The sequence below is a fragment of the Callorhinus ursinus genome, unplaced genomic scaffold, assembly GCF_003265705.2.
Source record: "Callorhinus ursinus isolate GAN/ISIS: 27379988/994484 unplaced genomic scaffold, GSC_fseal_2.0 scaffold9, whole genome shotgun sequence".
Lineage (NCBI taxonomy): Eukaryota > Metazoa > Chordata > Mammalia > Carnivora > Otariidae > Callorhinus > Callorhinus ursinus.
In genome coordinates, this window is record NW_027397071.1 from 17,156,884 (window position 1) to 17,171,776 (window position 14,893).

Consider the following 14,893-nt stretch of genomic DNA (forward strand, 5'->3'; position numbering starts at 1 on the left):
ATACTTTTTTGCACTGAAAACATCTCAAGAATTCTTCCTTGGCTGGTGACTTATGGACCCCACTTCAAACCATATCAGATGGCATAAGGAAACGAGCTTTTCTATCATGTAAGAATGGGAAGGAGAGTACTCATAAACACATGGGAAGTCTTCCCCTGGTGTGGCTGGTGAACACTTCCGACCCTGGGTTCCTAGCATACCTGGCACCTCTGTGATGGCACCTGTTACCAGATGTGCTAATGGTTGGTTTGGTGTCTATCCCCTCCCCTCCTCCACCAAGACGAAGAGGAGGAAGAAGTTTCTTCTTATATATTAATTTCTCTCAGGAGTAAATATATCTAAATCAACTATTAAGAGAAATTCCGAGTATGTCTGGGTTTTAAAAAAACTGGACAGTTAGTCAAATATGGAAATAGGACATTGAAATAAAAACAATAATGATAATAATCATAACTAACATTTACTAAGCACTTATTATGTGCCAGGCACTAAACAAAGTGCTTCATATGGATCATCTCATTAAACCTTGCAATTACCCAGTTATTGCTGCCTAGAAAAGTAAAGTAGCCCAGGCACACACAGCTAGTAAGAGATAGGGGCAGCATTTGAACCCTAGCAGTCAGATTCCAGGGCCTGTGCTAGGGCTGATTTCAAGTAAGATCCAACTTGACTCTGTTAGGTCCCCAAAGGAATGTTATACGAACATTAGGGGCTACACTTCCTAGAGTTCGTGAGCAGGTTTCTTTAAAATCCTCAAAACTGTTTCAAGTGAGTTATAACCAATGACAATGACAATATCCTATGACCTCTGAATAACTGTTTGTGGGTGTTATCACTGCATTTCGGACTGGTTTTAGCAGCATGCAGAGAGGACAGAACATTCAGCAGCCCCTTCCTCCATTTGGCCACTAGATGGCGCCCTGGCATCAGTAAAGCACAGGCAGAGCACAAGAGCCGACCAAACAGAATTTCAGAGCGGAGAGATTCAAAATTCCTCTCGTCCCAGGCCCTCATTTAAAGTTAGAACCCTGAAGAACAGAGTCAAATGACTAGTCCACCCAGTCATTATTAAAAGTATAGATTTGGGGTGCCTCGGTGGTTCCGTTGGTTAAGTATCTGCCTTTGGTTCAGGTCAGGATCCCAGGGTCCCACGATGGGCTCCCTGCTCAGTGCAGAGTCAGCTTCTGCCCCCCCCTTTTTCGTGCTAGCTCGCTCTTTCTCTTTCTCTAATAAATAAATAAAATCTTTTTTTTAAAAAAAGTTAAAACTTCAAAAGGGGCAGGTAGATGTAGGAAGCAGTAAAATATATTTAAGGCTCATTAATGAAAAAATGTAATCAGAATATCTGCTAATAAGCACCTATTCTGTGCCTGACACTGTGCAAGACACTTCATCTAGTATCTCTAATCATCACTAGATGTGCATTGTGCATCCTTTTTCCCCTGTTTGACCTACAAGGAAACGGATGCTCAGAGAAAGCTGCAAAGCTCTGGGAAGTTCACACAGCCAGTAAAGGGCAGAGTCAGGTTCCTCTGCCCAAGCCCTGCACACCTGCTTCTCTCATTATATGACCAAGCTGAACAGGTTTCAGATTGTTGCCATTCCCTGCCTCAGGCTGTCTTTCTTTGTGCTTTTTTCTTTTCTTTTTCTTTCTTTCTTTCTTTTCTTTTCTTTTTTTTTTTTTTTGAGAGAGGAGAAGGACGTTGCCACCTGAGAGTTTGGGGGATTTGGGGGAAAACTGGAAATCCAAAATATGTTTCATTCTATTGCTTTATTATTCATGTATCAATTCAAATTTATTTAACCAAAAAAAGGTAGGGCTCTTCTCTTCCCACCATCAAAACAATGTGAACCAAGATGAGTGTAACAAACTGTACTTGCTCTGTGTTGACACAGACACACTTAAGACTCTTACAATGCGTTCTGCCCAGATCGCAGGATTTTAGGGTTTCTTTGCCTACATCCTAACAACAGCTATTTGAGTGTTAATTTCTGTAAAAATCTACCTTTTCTATTAACAAACCCCTAACATGATTTTCAGCCTCCTCAGGAAACACAGTTTCTCAATTAAAAAAAAAAGGCAAGCAAGCACCTAGATTTCACTGTAATTGGATTAAGTTTATTAGTTCCATCACACAATTATTTTATTAAGCTCAAAAAAGATTTACAAAGTTAAAAGCTCTTTTACAAAAAATATGATGAAGCTTCTAGTGACTATTCAATCTTAAAATGGGGAGTCCAGTGAAATGTCAATATTTACTAATGACAGCCTTAAGTGAAATTGTCCTAGATATCATAAAAAACAACAAATACTAGGTAAATAGCGCTTTCAGACCTTTTTTTCCTCAATGTACGAGGGTACAATAGATGCATGGGGGAAAATGATGCATATAGAGCAGTACCTTAAGTGTTTATTTCTAGATTATGTAATTACACGTGACTTTTTCTCTATATTGCTTAAATTTTCTATAGTGAGCATGTACTTCCTCTGTAATAAGATGAAAACACAGATTTTGGAATCAGAGACCTGTGTTTGAATCCACACACTGCCACTTTCTGGCTGTGTAAATCTGGGAAAGTGAGGTAACTCCTCCGACTCTCTATCTTTTCTTCCATAAAAAAACTACTACCTCCCCGAGAGGGTGGTTCTGATTCTTGAAGAGATGATACATGTACAAAAGGCTTATCAGCCCCATTCCTGGCATATAAGCAAATGTAGCTATAATTATTTCCCAGTATTATATTATGTGGCCAAAAGGAATTTTTAAAGATTTTGGCAATTAAGAAGGTACAATCTTCCCATTAGAAAATAAGCAAGACACGGGGATGTAATATACAGCATAAGGAATGTAGTCATAATAATGTAACGACTGTGTATGATGACAGATGGTAACTAGACAATGTGGGGACCAGGTCCTGATGTAGAGAAATATCCAATCACTATATTGTACACCTAAAACTAATACAATATTGTAGGTCAACTGTTCTTCAATTTAAAAAAAAAAAAGAATTGTCACACAAAATATTCATAGCTTTTTTTTTTACATTTTTTAAAAGATTTTATTTATTTGACAGAGAGAGACATAGCAAGAGAGGGAACACAAGCAGGGGGAGTGGAAGAGGGAGAAGCAAGCTTCCCATGGAGCAGGGAGTCCGATGTGGGGCTCGATCCCAGGACCCTGGGATCATGACCTGAGCCGAAGGCAGACGCTTAACGACTGAGCCACCCAGGCGCCCCTATTCATAGCCTTTTATCCACTGACTCTACTACTTAAGAATTTAGAGAGGAAAGGAGAACTACAAAGAAATGTAGAAACATTTGCCAACCATGAAAATTGAAAAACTGTAAACAATGTAGATCTCATTCAAAAAGTAACAGCATTATGGCACAGCACTGAATAATATACAATGCAGTCATGGAAAAGTATAATGAAAATCAACATTTACTACCATGGAAAGAAGTCTGTGATATGTTAAGTGAAAAAAGCTGATATAAGACAGTAATCATGGGGCACCTGGGTGGCTCAGTCGGTTAAGCAGCCAACTCTTGATTTTGGCTCAGGTCACGATCTCAGGGTTGTGAGATCGAACCCTGCATGGGGCTGTGCGCTCAGCAGGGAGTCTGCTTGAGATTCCTTCTCTCCCTCTCCCTCTGCCCCTCCCCTCACTCACTCTCTCTCATGCTCTAAAATAAATAAATAAATCTTTCTTTTTTTAAAAGACAGTAATTGTGATGCTCTACTTATAAGAAAGAAAGATTTATTTTGTGTGTGTGTGTGTGTGTGTGTGTGTGTGTGTTGACTGGAAGAGGAAAAAAATGTGTGCAAATACAGAGAAGCAGATGAAAAGAAAATTAAAACCCCCATAATCCCACCACCAACTCCTAGCCCTAGAAAACTTGGGTAGAATTATAGGTCATTTTTACATGCTTTTTATTAATTCATCTGCATTTTGTTTTTTAATATAAGCATGTATTACCTCTCTAAAAATATCTTAAATGATTCTATAAATTACACCTCTCATCTTCTCTTGAAGAAAATGTCATAAAACACAGGAATCCAAAATGGCAAAATTCTTTCAACTTCATCAAACGAACACCTACCAACAATGCCATGACTGAAACCATGCACCTACTAAGATTTTCTGGGTCTGAGTCAGATCGCTTTGCACAGAAGGCCAAAGGTAAATTGAATCAATTCTGTCTTGAAAGACCAACTGCCAGAAAGTAGTTTCCTTAGGCACTTAACATGTTCCTCCTGACAACCCAATGTGACAGAGGTTAATCAATGTCTGGAACAAAATAGATTCATTAGCAAATTCATGAATGAGAGGATGTAATTCTGGCTTCCGTACACAGGCCTCCTATTTGGTAGCTTAACTCTCTAGACTTGCATTACCCATCACAGGGAAACCATGATTCAGACAGAGATCCCTGGAAGAGATGTCGTGGGCATGAACTGAGAAGCACATCTGTGGAAGTTCAAACAAATCGGCAAATCCGAATGTATGATTCACAATATACAATGAAACTAGCTTGTAGAATTAATACTTAGGAAGATAATGGTGATAAAAGGAGAATAAATCTAAACTCGGGGTTCCAGATTATGTTCCTTCAAAAGACTGATGTTCCAGATCTACGAACAGATAAAGAGCAAAAAAAAAAAAAAAAGAGCTATTATGTTCATAGGTGAAATTTTTTAATTTTGTGTACTCCTCCCATAAATTATTCTTAAACCTTTGGTGCCTATCATTACTTGTCTTCTAGGAATGTTGGCAGATGAAAATAAATAAATAGAAAATAAATATTAATGGGAAAACTCACATAGCTAATTATGTTTCATTCAAAAGGCTTATTCTTTGTTTTGCTTTTTTTTGTTTTCCTGAGTATGTGTGCCCCTGTCTATGCATATGCTGCAAATGAGTAATTTAATTACTGTCAGCTGGAAAGGTGTTCTCATTGTCATAATAGAAATAAATAGATCAGTGCAGTGGCAATGTTTAGGAGCCCAGCTCTGGGATGGAGAACCAGTTCCCCCTATTACTCTGGGCAAATTCCCTACTCGTAAGTTTCAGTTTCTCCCTCTGCAAAATGGAGATAAGTGTATCTATATCTCATAGAGGTGAATATTAAATGAGATAACATGGCGCTTAGATAGTAACTAGTGTGTAGCAAGTACTCAATAAATGACACCTATTGTCATCATCATCATCGTTATTGTTCCACATGATGTTCCCCAAAGAATACCTTGATGTAGCACTCTACCACCAAATAAATCTCAGAACCACTGATAGAATTCAACAGTCTGCTTAGTAGTTTGACCAGCTTGCTTCTCAGATTCTTCTTTGATAACTGGGTCAGGTAAAGTGCCTATTTATGGCAATTTAAAAATTTTCTAGTTTTTTTTTTAGATTTTTATTTTTATTTTTTTATTTTATTCATGAGCGACAGAGAGAGAGGCAGAGGCAGAGGAAGAAGCAAGGAGCCCGATGTGGGACTCAATCCCAGGATCCTGGGATCATGACCTGAGCCTAAGGCAGATGCTTAACCGACTGAGCCACCCAGGCGCCCCCCAAATTTTCTAGTTTTAAAACAGGATTATAGTTCTACCTACTAAACTATAATATTTAACACACTAATTACTACTGTTCAATTTTTTAATAAATAAATATTTTGGGGGGACTATTACCGAAAGAAAGGATTATCTTAGGAAATTAAAGAAGATGAACTGAAATAAATTTTTGGATGGTAAAGTAAAGAAAAACCTACCATTTTCAATTTTGCTTTTTGGATGTGGTCCACTAAATGCTAAAAATTTTCCTGGAACAATCCAGTTGAAGTCACCATTTTCAACTCGCTGGTAGAATTTTGTGAGAAAAGAGAAGAAAAATATTTTATAATTCTTATACAATTTAGGAAACCCTTACAAATAAAACTGCTTTTCACTCTGTTAGTACTATTGGATGTACATGAAGACAAAGTAATACAGCTTAAATAAAAACATGCATCTGATTCGCAAAATGATATTTCAATCCTCTTCAGAAAAAGCTTTACTATCTAGACTGCTTGAAAAGTTTCAAAAACTTTACTTAAAGTGGAGGTACTTTGCTTAAAATAATTTTGTCTCCTGGCTACCCTGCAATGAAATGAAATGAAAACAAACATTGCTTGTCCCCGCAATAAATAAAGGGAGAGAAGATAAAAGGAAATATAAGCACTTTCCATGAACATGGTAAACATATTTTAAAGAATGAAAAAAATTTATAAATATCAGGGTCATAATGAACACACTTCCTTTTTTTTTTTTTTCTGTTTTTATAGGTTGCTACTGTTGTCCATGCTGATTTTTCAACTGGAAAATGGAACGAGGCAGGAGTGAAGAACAGAGGATCATCAAACCCCTGAGGTACACCACAAATGAGTCAGCCAAGGTCTCTGGCAGGGGTTGCAAACCTAAACAGCTACAAAGGCCAGGTGAGAGACATAAAAAATGGCAGATGGCTCCTCAGCTCTGGCTAAAGAGTCACCCTGCAGGAAAGGCTAACTGAATGTGGCTGACCTGCTGAATGGGTTTTTATGTGAATCTCTCTATACTTGATGTTGACTATTTTAAGTTTTTAAATAAAATGAAACCAAATAAAACACACCTTTGGGCCGACTTTAATCACCAGTTGTCAACCTCTGGTCTACACTCTCTAAAGGATCCTCAGAAAAGGCTTGAAGACCAGGGAAGGGGCCCAGCATCCTCCCACTGCTCCATTATGTCCTCCATTTCCTTCCCTTCCCAATGTGCCTCTAAACCCATGGAACACTGGGGCAGGGCTGATGGTACCCAAGATTTGCAGGGAATTGGGACACATCTGTGCATGCATCATAAAATATATATGTATCACTTCTTCACATAAGCATTCTTTAGCCCACCCAAAACCCTCACCCCCACCCCACCACCAGGCCAGCTTCTAGTCTCTGTCTCCACCCTCCAGGCTCTCTAGCACTGCACAGATACCTCCACAGGTTGGGAAGGAAAGCAGTTCTCTTTACTGGGCCAAGGATATCCATTAAAAAAGCTTTCTCCTCCACCACCACATGGCACATGCCTCAAAGGTAGGAATATGTACCAAATACAGTCTGCATTCTACTGTAAGAGCTTTTAGGTATTTGTTAGATTAACTGGAGTAACACCATCAAGGAAATTAGAGCCTCTACTTTAATTAGTTATACTACTATTATCATTTCCAATTTTCATTAAAATCAAAACTTAACTGTACAATTTCTATGTTTAAAATGAGATGTTTCCTTCCAGTTATAAAAAGTTATAAATGAAACTTTACGGGACACCTTATAAATGTCTGAATTGCATTAATCTAACTATAATAAATATAATATCCCCATAATACCAGAAATAAAATCTTAGAGCTACTGAGTGTTATGATTACATATGCCAAATTATATCTCAGGCATAACTATCTATTCATAACAATTGGAATAAAGAATCTAATATATAACTCTTTATGATAATTAAACTTTTTCTTGTTCAAATAAAGCAGTTTCTAATGGTCCAATATCCCTCTAAGTAATTAATAAGCTTAAAACATTACTTAGAAATTCAAAAATAAAGGTATGTTCTAATCATCAAAAGGCTAAAGGCAATTCTTTGTGAACAGTAAAAGAAAATAGGTTTCTATGTTCACTATTTCTGTATCCTTGACCACAAGTAAGCCTAGATAAATATATTGTGCTACGTCTATTTATTTGGATTATAGACATTTAGTTAAACAGTAACCTTTTATAATCAATCATATGGAGAAGGACAGTGGACTTACTAAGATACGTTCACTCACAAAACCAAAAGAATATGTTTGCAAATCTGCCTACCCAAAAAGATAAACATTAGATAATATTGGACTATATTCAGTAGCTTGGATAAGGTTGATGGAGTAAACAATGAGATTTGGGTCTTAGATTCAAATCCGAAAAAAAATTAATAAGAAAGTTACAGCTTTCAACTGACTAATATAATATAAGCTTACTTCAGTAAGCTTCCCAAATTAATATTTGTGCCTTCTTTCAGCGAATTATACAAATATCAACATTTATCAATAATAACATATTTAAGATGACACAAATTGGTTTTCTAATGAAATACACACACTTCAAAGAAATCTAGATCAGACAGGAACTGAAGGTACTTTCCAACCCTATCATATTTTACAAACAAACATCTCAGCAAAGAGGAGGTAAGAGGGTGGTTTTACCTCTTACATTCCAAAGCCTACTGCCTACCAAGGACTATGTAGGAAAACTGCACCTGTTCTTCACTATAAGGAAATAAAATGAAAATAAAAATTTGAATTCCTGAAACTGATATACTTAAGTGTTAATACTCACTTTACTATAGGATTCTTCAGTCTACAAAAGATTCAGTCTACAACCAGATTTCTTTGAAATAGGTAATTCTGTTGGTGCATTTAAATATAATTTGGGGGGAAAAAGAAATCAAGGTTGTTTACAAAGTAAATAACAGTATTAAAACTGAAAAAAATTAAAAAGTAAATATAATTTGACTTGAAAACATAAATTTTTACAACTCCTAAGAAATACATCTTTTATACATTTTACAACTCCTAAGAAATACATCTACACCGCTAAGGCACGCCTCTGTTGTAATGGTCAGAAATACATTTTTCATGAATATATTTCATAAACGATGAAAATCGTTTGGCTTTTTACCATTGTAATAAACAGTAAAATAAGAAAGATAGACCTTGAGGTCAACAATTACAGGATTGATTCCCTTTATCAACAGATAATGTTTTCTAAGGCAACATGGACAGTGTTCAAGCACAATTCAACATTCCTTAAAACATTTGCTGAGCCTTTATTATATAGCAAGGACTATAACTTGGTGTCACACAGAATAACAAAAAGTATTTTCTCTATGTTCATAAGGAGCCTGAAAGCAAGTTCCGGGAGAACAGTAATAATAACATGCAAATAGAACAGTAATAATAATAGATGCAAATACATACATAGCACTGACTGTGTGCTAGGCACTACTCTGTTACATGTAACTCACTTCATACTTACAGCAACCCTATGAGGTGGGTGCTATTAGCGCCATCTTGTACCCATCGCTATAGACCAAATGTTTGTGTCCCCTCAAAATTCATATGTCAAAACCTAATCCCCAGTATGATGATATTTGGAGGTAGGGCCTTTGGGAGGCAGCTAAGTCATAAGGATGGAGCCCTCATGAATGGGACAAGCGTCCTTATAAAAGAGACCCCAGAGAGCACCCTTGCCCTTCTACCATGTGAAGACACGGGGAGAATATGGCCACAGATCTGCTGGTGCGTTGACCTTGGATTTCCCAGCCTCCAGAACTGTGAGAAATAATTGTTTGTTGTTTAAGCCACCCAAGGCACGGTATTTTTGTTACAGAACCCAGATTAAGACATCAATTAAAAAAAAAGTTGCATTACACTTTGAAAAGAGCTATAATAGAAGTATTTAAGAGGTTTCACGATGGCACAAGACTATTTGAAAAATCAAAAAGACAGAACTACAAAGTCTCCTTTTATTCATTAAAAAGTACCCTCCTTATATTTCCCTAACTTCTAAAACAATAAAATAGTGTTGATGGTATAGTTGTATTACATAAATGCAAATATGCTGCAGTAATTGGCACTTTATGTTCTTAAAGCAAAGTAAATATTTGAGTTATTTGGTTTAAATTAAAATGCCATGCCATCTGGCTTTAGATAATTAAACTCTAGATTATTAATTTAGATTTGCTTTTGAGAGAAGAGAGACAGTGTGGTGGAGGGAGAGGAGGGCCCCATGTGGATGACTGTTCCACCTCTGCTCGCTCCAGCTGGGGTAGGGAGACACGGGTGGTAGAAAACCCTTAGGGAACTGCTCCAGCAGCTCAGACCAATGATGCCTCTGCAGATGCAGCCGCAGGCAGCAGGAACCCAGGGCACGTGTGCAGGTGCCGCTGCTCAAGACATGGCAATTTGAGGTCACAAGCACATATACGATTGTTGAAACTTGGAAGCAGGTGCCCTCACTCGCAGAGAGTGTGTTCAGCCACAAACCCAGAGCCCTAGAGAAGGGCAGCCTTTCAGGTGGGCAAAGGAAGAGGAAGTGCTTGCAAAGGAGACTGAGAAAGATGGCCAGAGATGCAAGGAAAAGAAAAGCAAGAGACGGAACCTTAGAAGTTAGGGAAGGAAAGGGAGTGTCCAGATTTAGAGAGTGGCCACAGAACAAATCAAGTAGGAAGGAGACCAACACAACCATCTGGTTTGCTGACTCTTCTATGAGCAAGGACAGTTTCATGAGACTCACAAAGGTAAAGGCCAAACCATAACCAAATGACTGACTGACTAATAACAGCGTCAAGACTGCTCTCTTAAGAAGCTTGGAGGTAAAAGAAGGGACAGAAACCAAACAGCAATTAAAGAGGAAGAAAATCCATGGGAAATTATTAGACAAGGTAGACCTCAAAACATTTTATAGTGTTAACCAACATGATCTTTGAACCAGCAATGCGTATAGTGGATTAGGATGTGGCAACACTGGGTCCCTCCACATTAGCAGCTGCAGTGTCCAGGAAGGAGTTCTGCTTCCTTGAACTTGTAGCCTTTGGAGTGGTATAATCAGTCTTACAGGATAGCTCCAGGGAAATGCTTCTAACAGTTCTTTGAGTAGTCACATCCCTGTGGGAGGCATACCTCCACAGTTCCTCCAGCTGGTGAGGATGTGCTCACCTACCTGCATTCTGCAGCTTGCTTAACTCCAGTCCTATGGCAGGAATTTACAATAACAAGGGCAGAAATCCCCATGTTTCCAGTTCTGTAATCCATGAACAAGAGGGCAGACCAAGCAAGCAACATCCAGATTACATTCTAGTTTGGTAGACAAACTCTAATCTAAAGCAAAGCCTTGAAACATCACACCTCGGGTGTTCAACAGCTGTAACTCCTGCTGTTGACCTGAGATGGCACACTGAGCAATGGGAGACCTAACCTTCGTGCTCAAGGCATGTACAGAAGGCCATCCTCGGGAGTCTATACCACCCAGTCACTTTGACAATTTACTTATTAACTGCAATGAAGGATAACATAATCAACCTGGAGACAGTCTCTGCTCATATATTAAACCAAACTGATGTTACATGGACAGCCTGGTTGAAGACTATAATACCTAGCAATCTGTATTGCACATAAACAGTTTAAAAAAAAAAAAACACCTCACTCTTGGGTGCCTGGGTAGCTCAGTTGGTTAAGAACCTGCCTTCAGCTCAGGTCATGATCTCAGGGTCCTGGGATCGAGCCCCGCATCGGGCTCCCTGCTCAGCGGGGAGTCTGCTTCTCCCTCTCCCACTGCCCCTCTGCCCCACTTGTGCTCTCTCTCTCTCTCAAATAAATAAATAAAATCTTTAAAAAAAAAATTTCACTCCTGAAGCATAGGTTGGCTGGTAATGAAAGAAACATCATTTAAAGATGTTGTCTACCATGGTCAGTACCTTTTTCCCCAGGAGTGTTACTACAAAATCAGAATGCATTCTTTATTCATAAGTCTTGGTCACTTTCCATTGAAAAGTAGTTACCTTTAACATATTATATCAAATATCCGGGAAGGTGCTACACTCCTGTTTTTAGTATTCATTCAATCATTTATTCTTCCATTCTACAAACATTTAATGAGCACCCACTATGAGCGTACTACGCTACTGGGTACTTACTCATACTAAGATGAATAAGACATGGTTCCTGAGCTCAAGGAGCCAGAGTGCAGGGAAGACACAGATGTGTAAACAGAGCATCAAGTGACACCGTGTGAGAAGAGCTCCCACGGAGCTGAGGATGACATAGACACAACTACGTAAATATCGTGGGCAGGAAAGAAGGGATCACAGGCAGGAGGGGGAGCAAGAGCATGTCGGAAGGCACAAAAGCATGAAGAAGCACTGCCATCTGGGAAGCTATGTGGATTTGGGTCTGAGAAGAGAACAGAAAAGGATAAGAGTGGAGGGGAAGGAAAACCCATGTTAAGAGGGCCTTTGGGGCCATATTAAGGAGTTTGCATTTCCTCCCACTTTTGGTCAGTGGGGGGGCCCATGGAGTACTTAATGCAGAAGACTGATATAATCAGACTCAATTTCTAAGACATATACTCTGATAGTAATATGGAAGAGGCCCAAGAGTCAAGACCCACTCTCAGACATCCAGAATCAACCAACACCTTTCTTGTAAACAGTTCTCACGTGGGCCCCATTATAATGTGGCTAAGATAATGTGAAGTCGCCTTCTAGAATAGCAATGTTCTTTTCCCAAAAGAACACCCTGTAGGTGAAGATAGCCAATAATGATGACTTATAAATTGCTAGACTATCTCAGGAGCAAAATTTTCCACATTCAGCCTGCCACAGATGAAGGAGAAATTCTGTGTAGACAACTCATCTGATAAGCACAAAGAGAGGGCTTGTGACAAAGGTCAGACGTGATAACTTCTGCAAGAATATATGGATTCTAAGAGAGCAGATGATAAGAACAAAGGCTCTAACCCCACACATGAAGAGATGAAATTGCAGGGAGCCTCTTGAGGAAAAAAGAAAAAGTATTGGACCTAGCAAATATACTGAGAAAACAGGAGGTACTTAAACATCTGTTCAATAAATGAACTGAAAAGTCATCAACTTGAGGCCAGAAAGAGTGTAATGCAGCTTCTTGACCCTCACATAACAAGAGTTTATCTGTATACCATTATTTCTGTTGGACAAAGCTTCCCACCCAGTGAAACAGAATGGAGTTGCTTGGGCAGGAACCAGGGCAGCCCGAAGCCCCAGGCCAGTCATCAACAGCTGTGAGCTATAATCACAGGGTGCTGAACAAATATTATCCTTTTCCACGTGTGCCTTGATGAGAGAAACAAAAGAAGGCCCCATGCTGTGACTCCACGCTCAATTGGGCAGTAACCCATCGGTCCGTCACCCGGCCTGCAGTAGCCAGGGGCGACTCTAACCACCCATCAAGTAACCACTGGTAAAGTGGCCCTGGGTTGGCAGCATGTGAAAGCAAAGTGTCAAGTCAATAATTCTGGGAACTATCCTCACACTGACAATGCTACTTCACTGAAAGCACTTTTTTTTTTCTCAAAAAGGAATAATTCATGGAGGGAAAAAAAAGATAGTGGAAGATATAAAATAACTCCAAGAATGAAGTCAAAGTAATTTCTTCATTTTTGAAGTAGGCTTTACATAAACCTGAAGCTCCATCTAATCCCCAAAAAGGTGTTTAAGGCAACTCCTAGCCATTGCATGGGCCGAATTCTGGATGGGATAATAAATGCCTGCCACGGCCATGAGGCATCTCCACATGCTGCCCCTGAAGCCTGTTTCTTTGCCCTTCTCTCCCCCTTCCCTCTCCTGGAGACAGGATGCTGCTCTGGGCGTTTATCTGTGTGTGGCCAACAAAGAGACATCATCAAAATGGCTGCCTTCCGGTAAACAGTAGAAAGCCCCTCAGAGACATCCAAATAACAAATGTAAGACACAACTTCAAGTTCTCTCTGAGGAATAATGACTTAAAATAATGCCTAAGAGCAGCACCATTCATTTTCCGCAAGGCCTTATTTGGTAAGGATGGTTCCCCAAAAAAAGAATTTAAAAAAGGCTGACTGAAAGCAGACTCTGTGTATGGGTGTTACTTCGGGGTCTCACAAGCAGAATATTATCATACATGAGCAGTAACCATATAGAGGTTTGTGAGGATACAGTATGTGAGCCGTAGCCTCACATACCCACAGGAACATAATTTGATTACTCAAGCTCTTTCATCTTCACTGCTGTTCCCAAGGGCAAAAGGTCTATTTCCACTTTTCAAGTGAACCCACGAATGGCTACATTTCAAAGGGGTGGCTGCTCTCTCAGTTCTTTGAAAGTATCTTGAGAAACCTGTGGGAAAAGTATGAATGTTTGGACACTGATTCTTAGAAGTTTTGGGACCACCTTCTTGCAGTTACTTTATGGGACCTCCATGGCATAGCTGCCAGAATTACATCTGTTTATCAGCACCAATGTGAAAAATGCACAGTTCAACAACTTGGTAAAGGACCTGAGAGACCACATTTTGGAAGATACTTCTCATCAATAATTAATGGGCCATTTTGCAAGTCCCATGAAAATAAAGCAAGAGCCTGAGATATCTTACCCCAAGCCTTCTAAATATGACATGGTTTTAACTCTTATGTGAATAATTAGATCATCTGAAGCAAGGTCACATAACTTGTTCTGCTAATCCCATGTCATTCTGAGGGAACCCAACAGATCATGGCCAAGGCTGTCCCTACAGAATCTACCTCCAGCTACATGCAGCTACTGAGCACTTGAAATGTGCCTAGTCCAGGGGCACCTGGTGGCTCAGTCGGTTAAGCTTTTAACTATTGATCTCAGCTCATGTCTTGATTTCAGGGTCATGAGTTCAAGCCCCACATTGGGCTCCTTGCTGGGTGTGGAGCCTACTTTAAAAAAACATGTGACTAGTCCAAACTGAGATGTGCCATAGAGCAAACGACATGCTGAGATTTGAAGGCTTAGTTCAAAAATAAAAATGTAAAATACTTCATTAATAATTTTTATATTGATTATATGTTGAAATGATACTTTAGGTATATTGGATTAAATAAAATATATTACAATTAATTTCATCATTTCTTTTTACTTTTTCTAAATGTGGCTACTAGAATGTTTATAATATCTATAATTCTCATATTTCTATTGGACAGTACTGCTCTAGACCCATGAATCGCAGGAGGAGAATGGATATAACCCTTTGCAGAATGAGCAAAGGTTTACCTGCAGACTTTATAAAATGAGTATTTCCCGTGTTCTGC

The 14,893-nt window shown here is 39.0% G+C and overlaps 1 protein-coding gene across 11 annotated transcripts in view; it reads right to left on the bottom strand.

Annotated features, from left to right (window-relative positions):
- Positions 1–14,893, bottom strand: part of CDC14A (cell division cycle 14A) — a 187,759-nt gene that overhangs the window by 77,401 nt on the left and 95,465 nt on the right. For all 11 annotated transcript variants that reach the window (XR_012379345.1, XR_012379344.1, XR_012379343.1 and 8 more), the window contains one exon: positions 5,768–5,855. Coding sequence is in view for 4 of the 11 variants with exons in the window: in XM_073896238.1 (XP_073752339.1) it covers positions 5,768–5,855 (88 nt within the window). In the remaining 7 variants the exon portion in view is untranslated. The remainder of the gene's footprint in view (positions 1–5,767; positions 5,856–14,893) is intronic.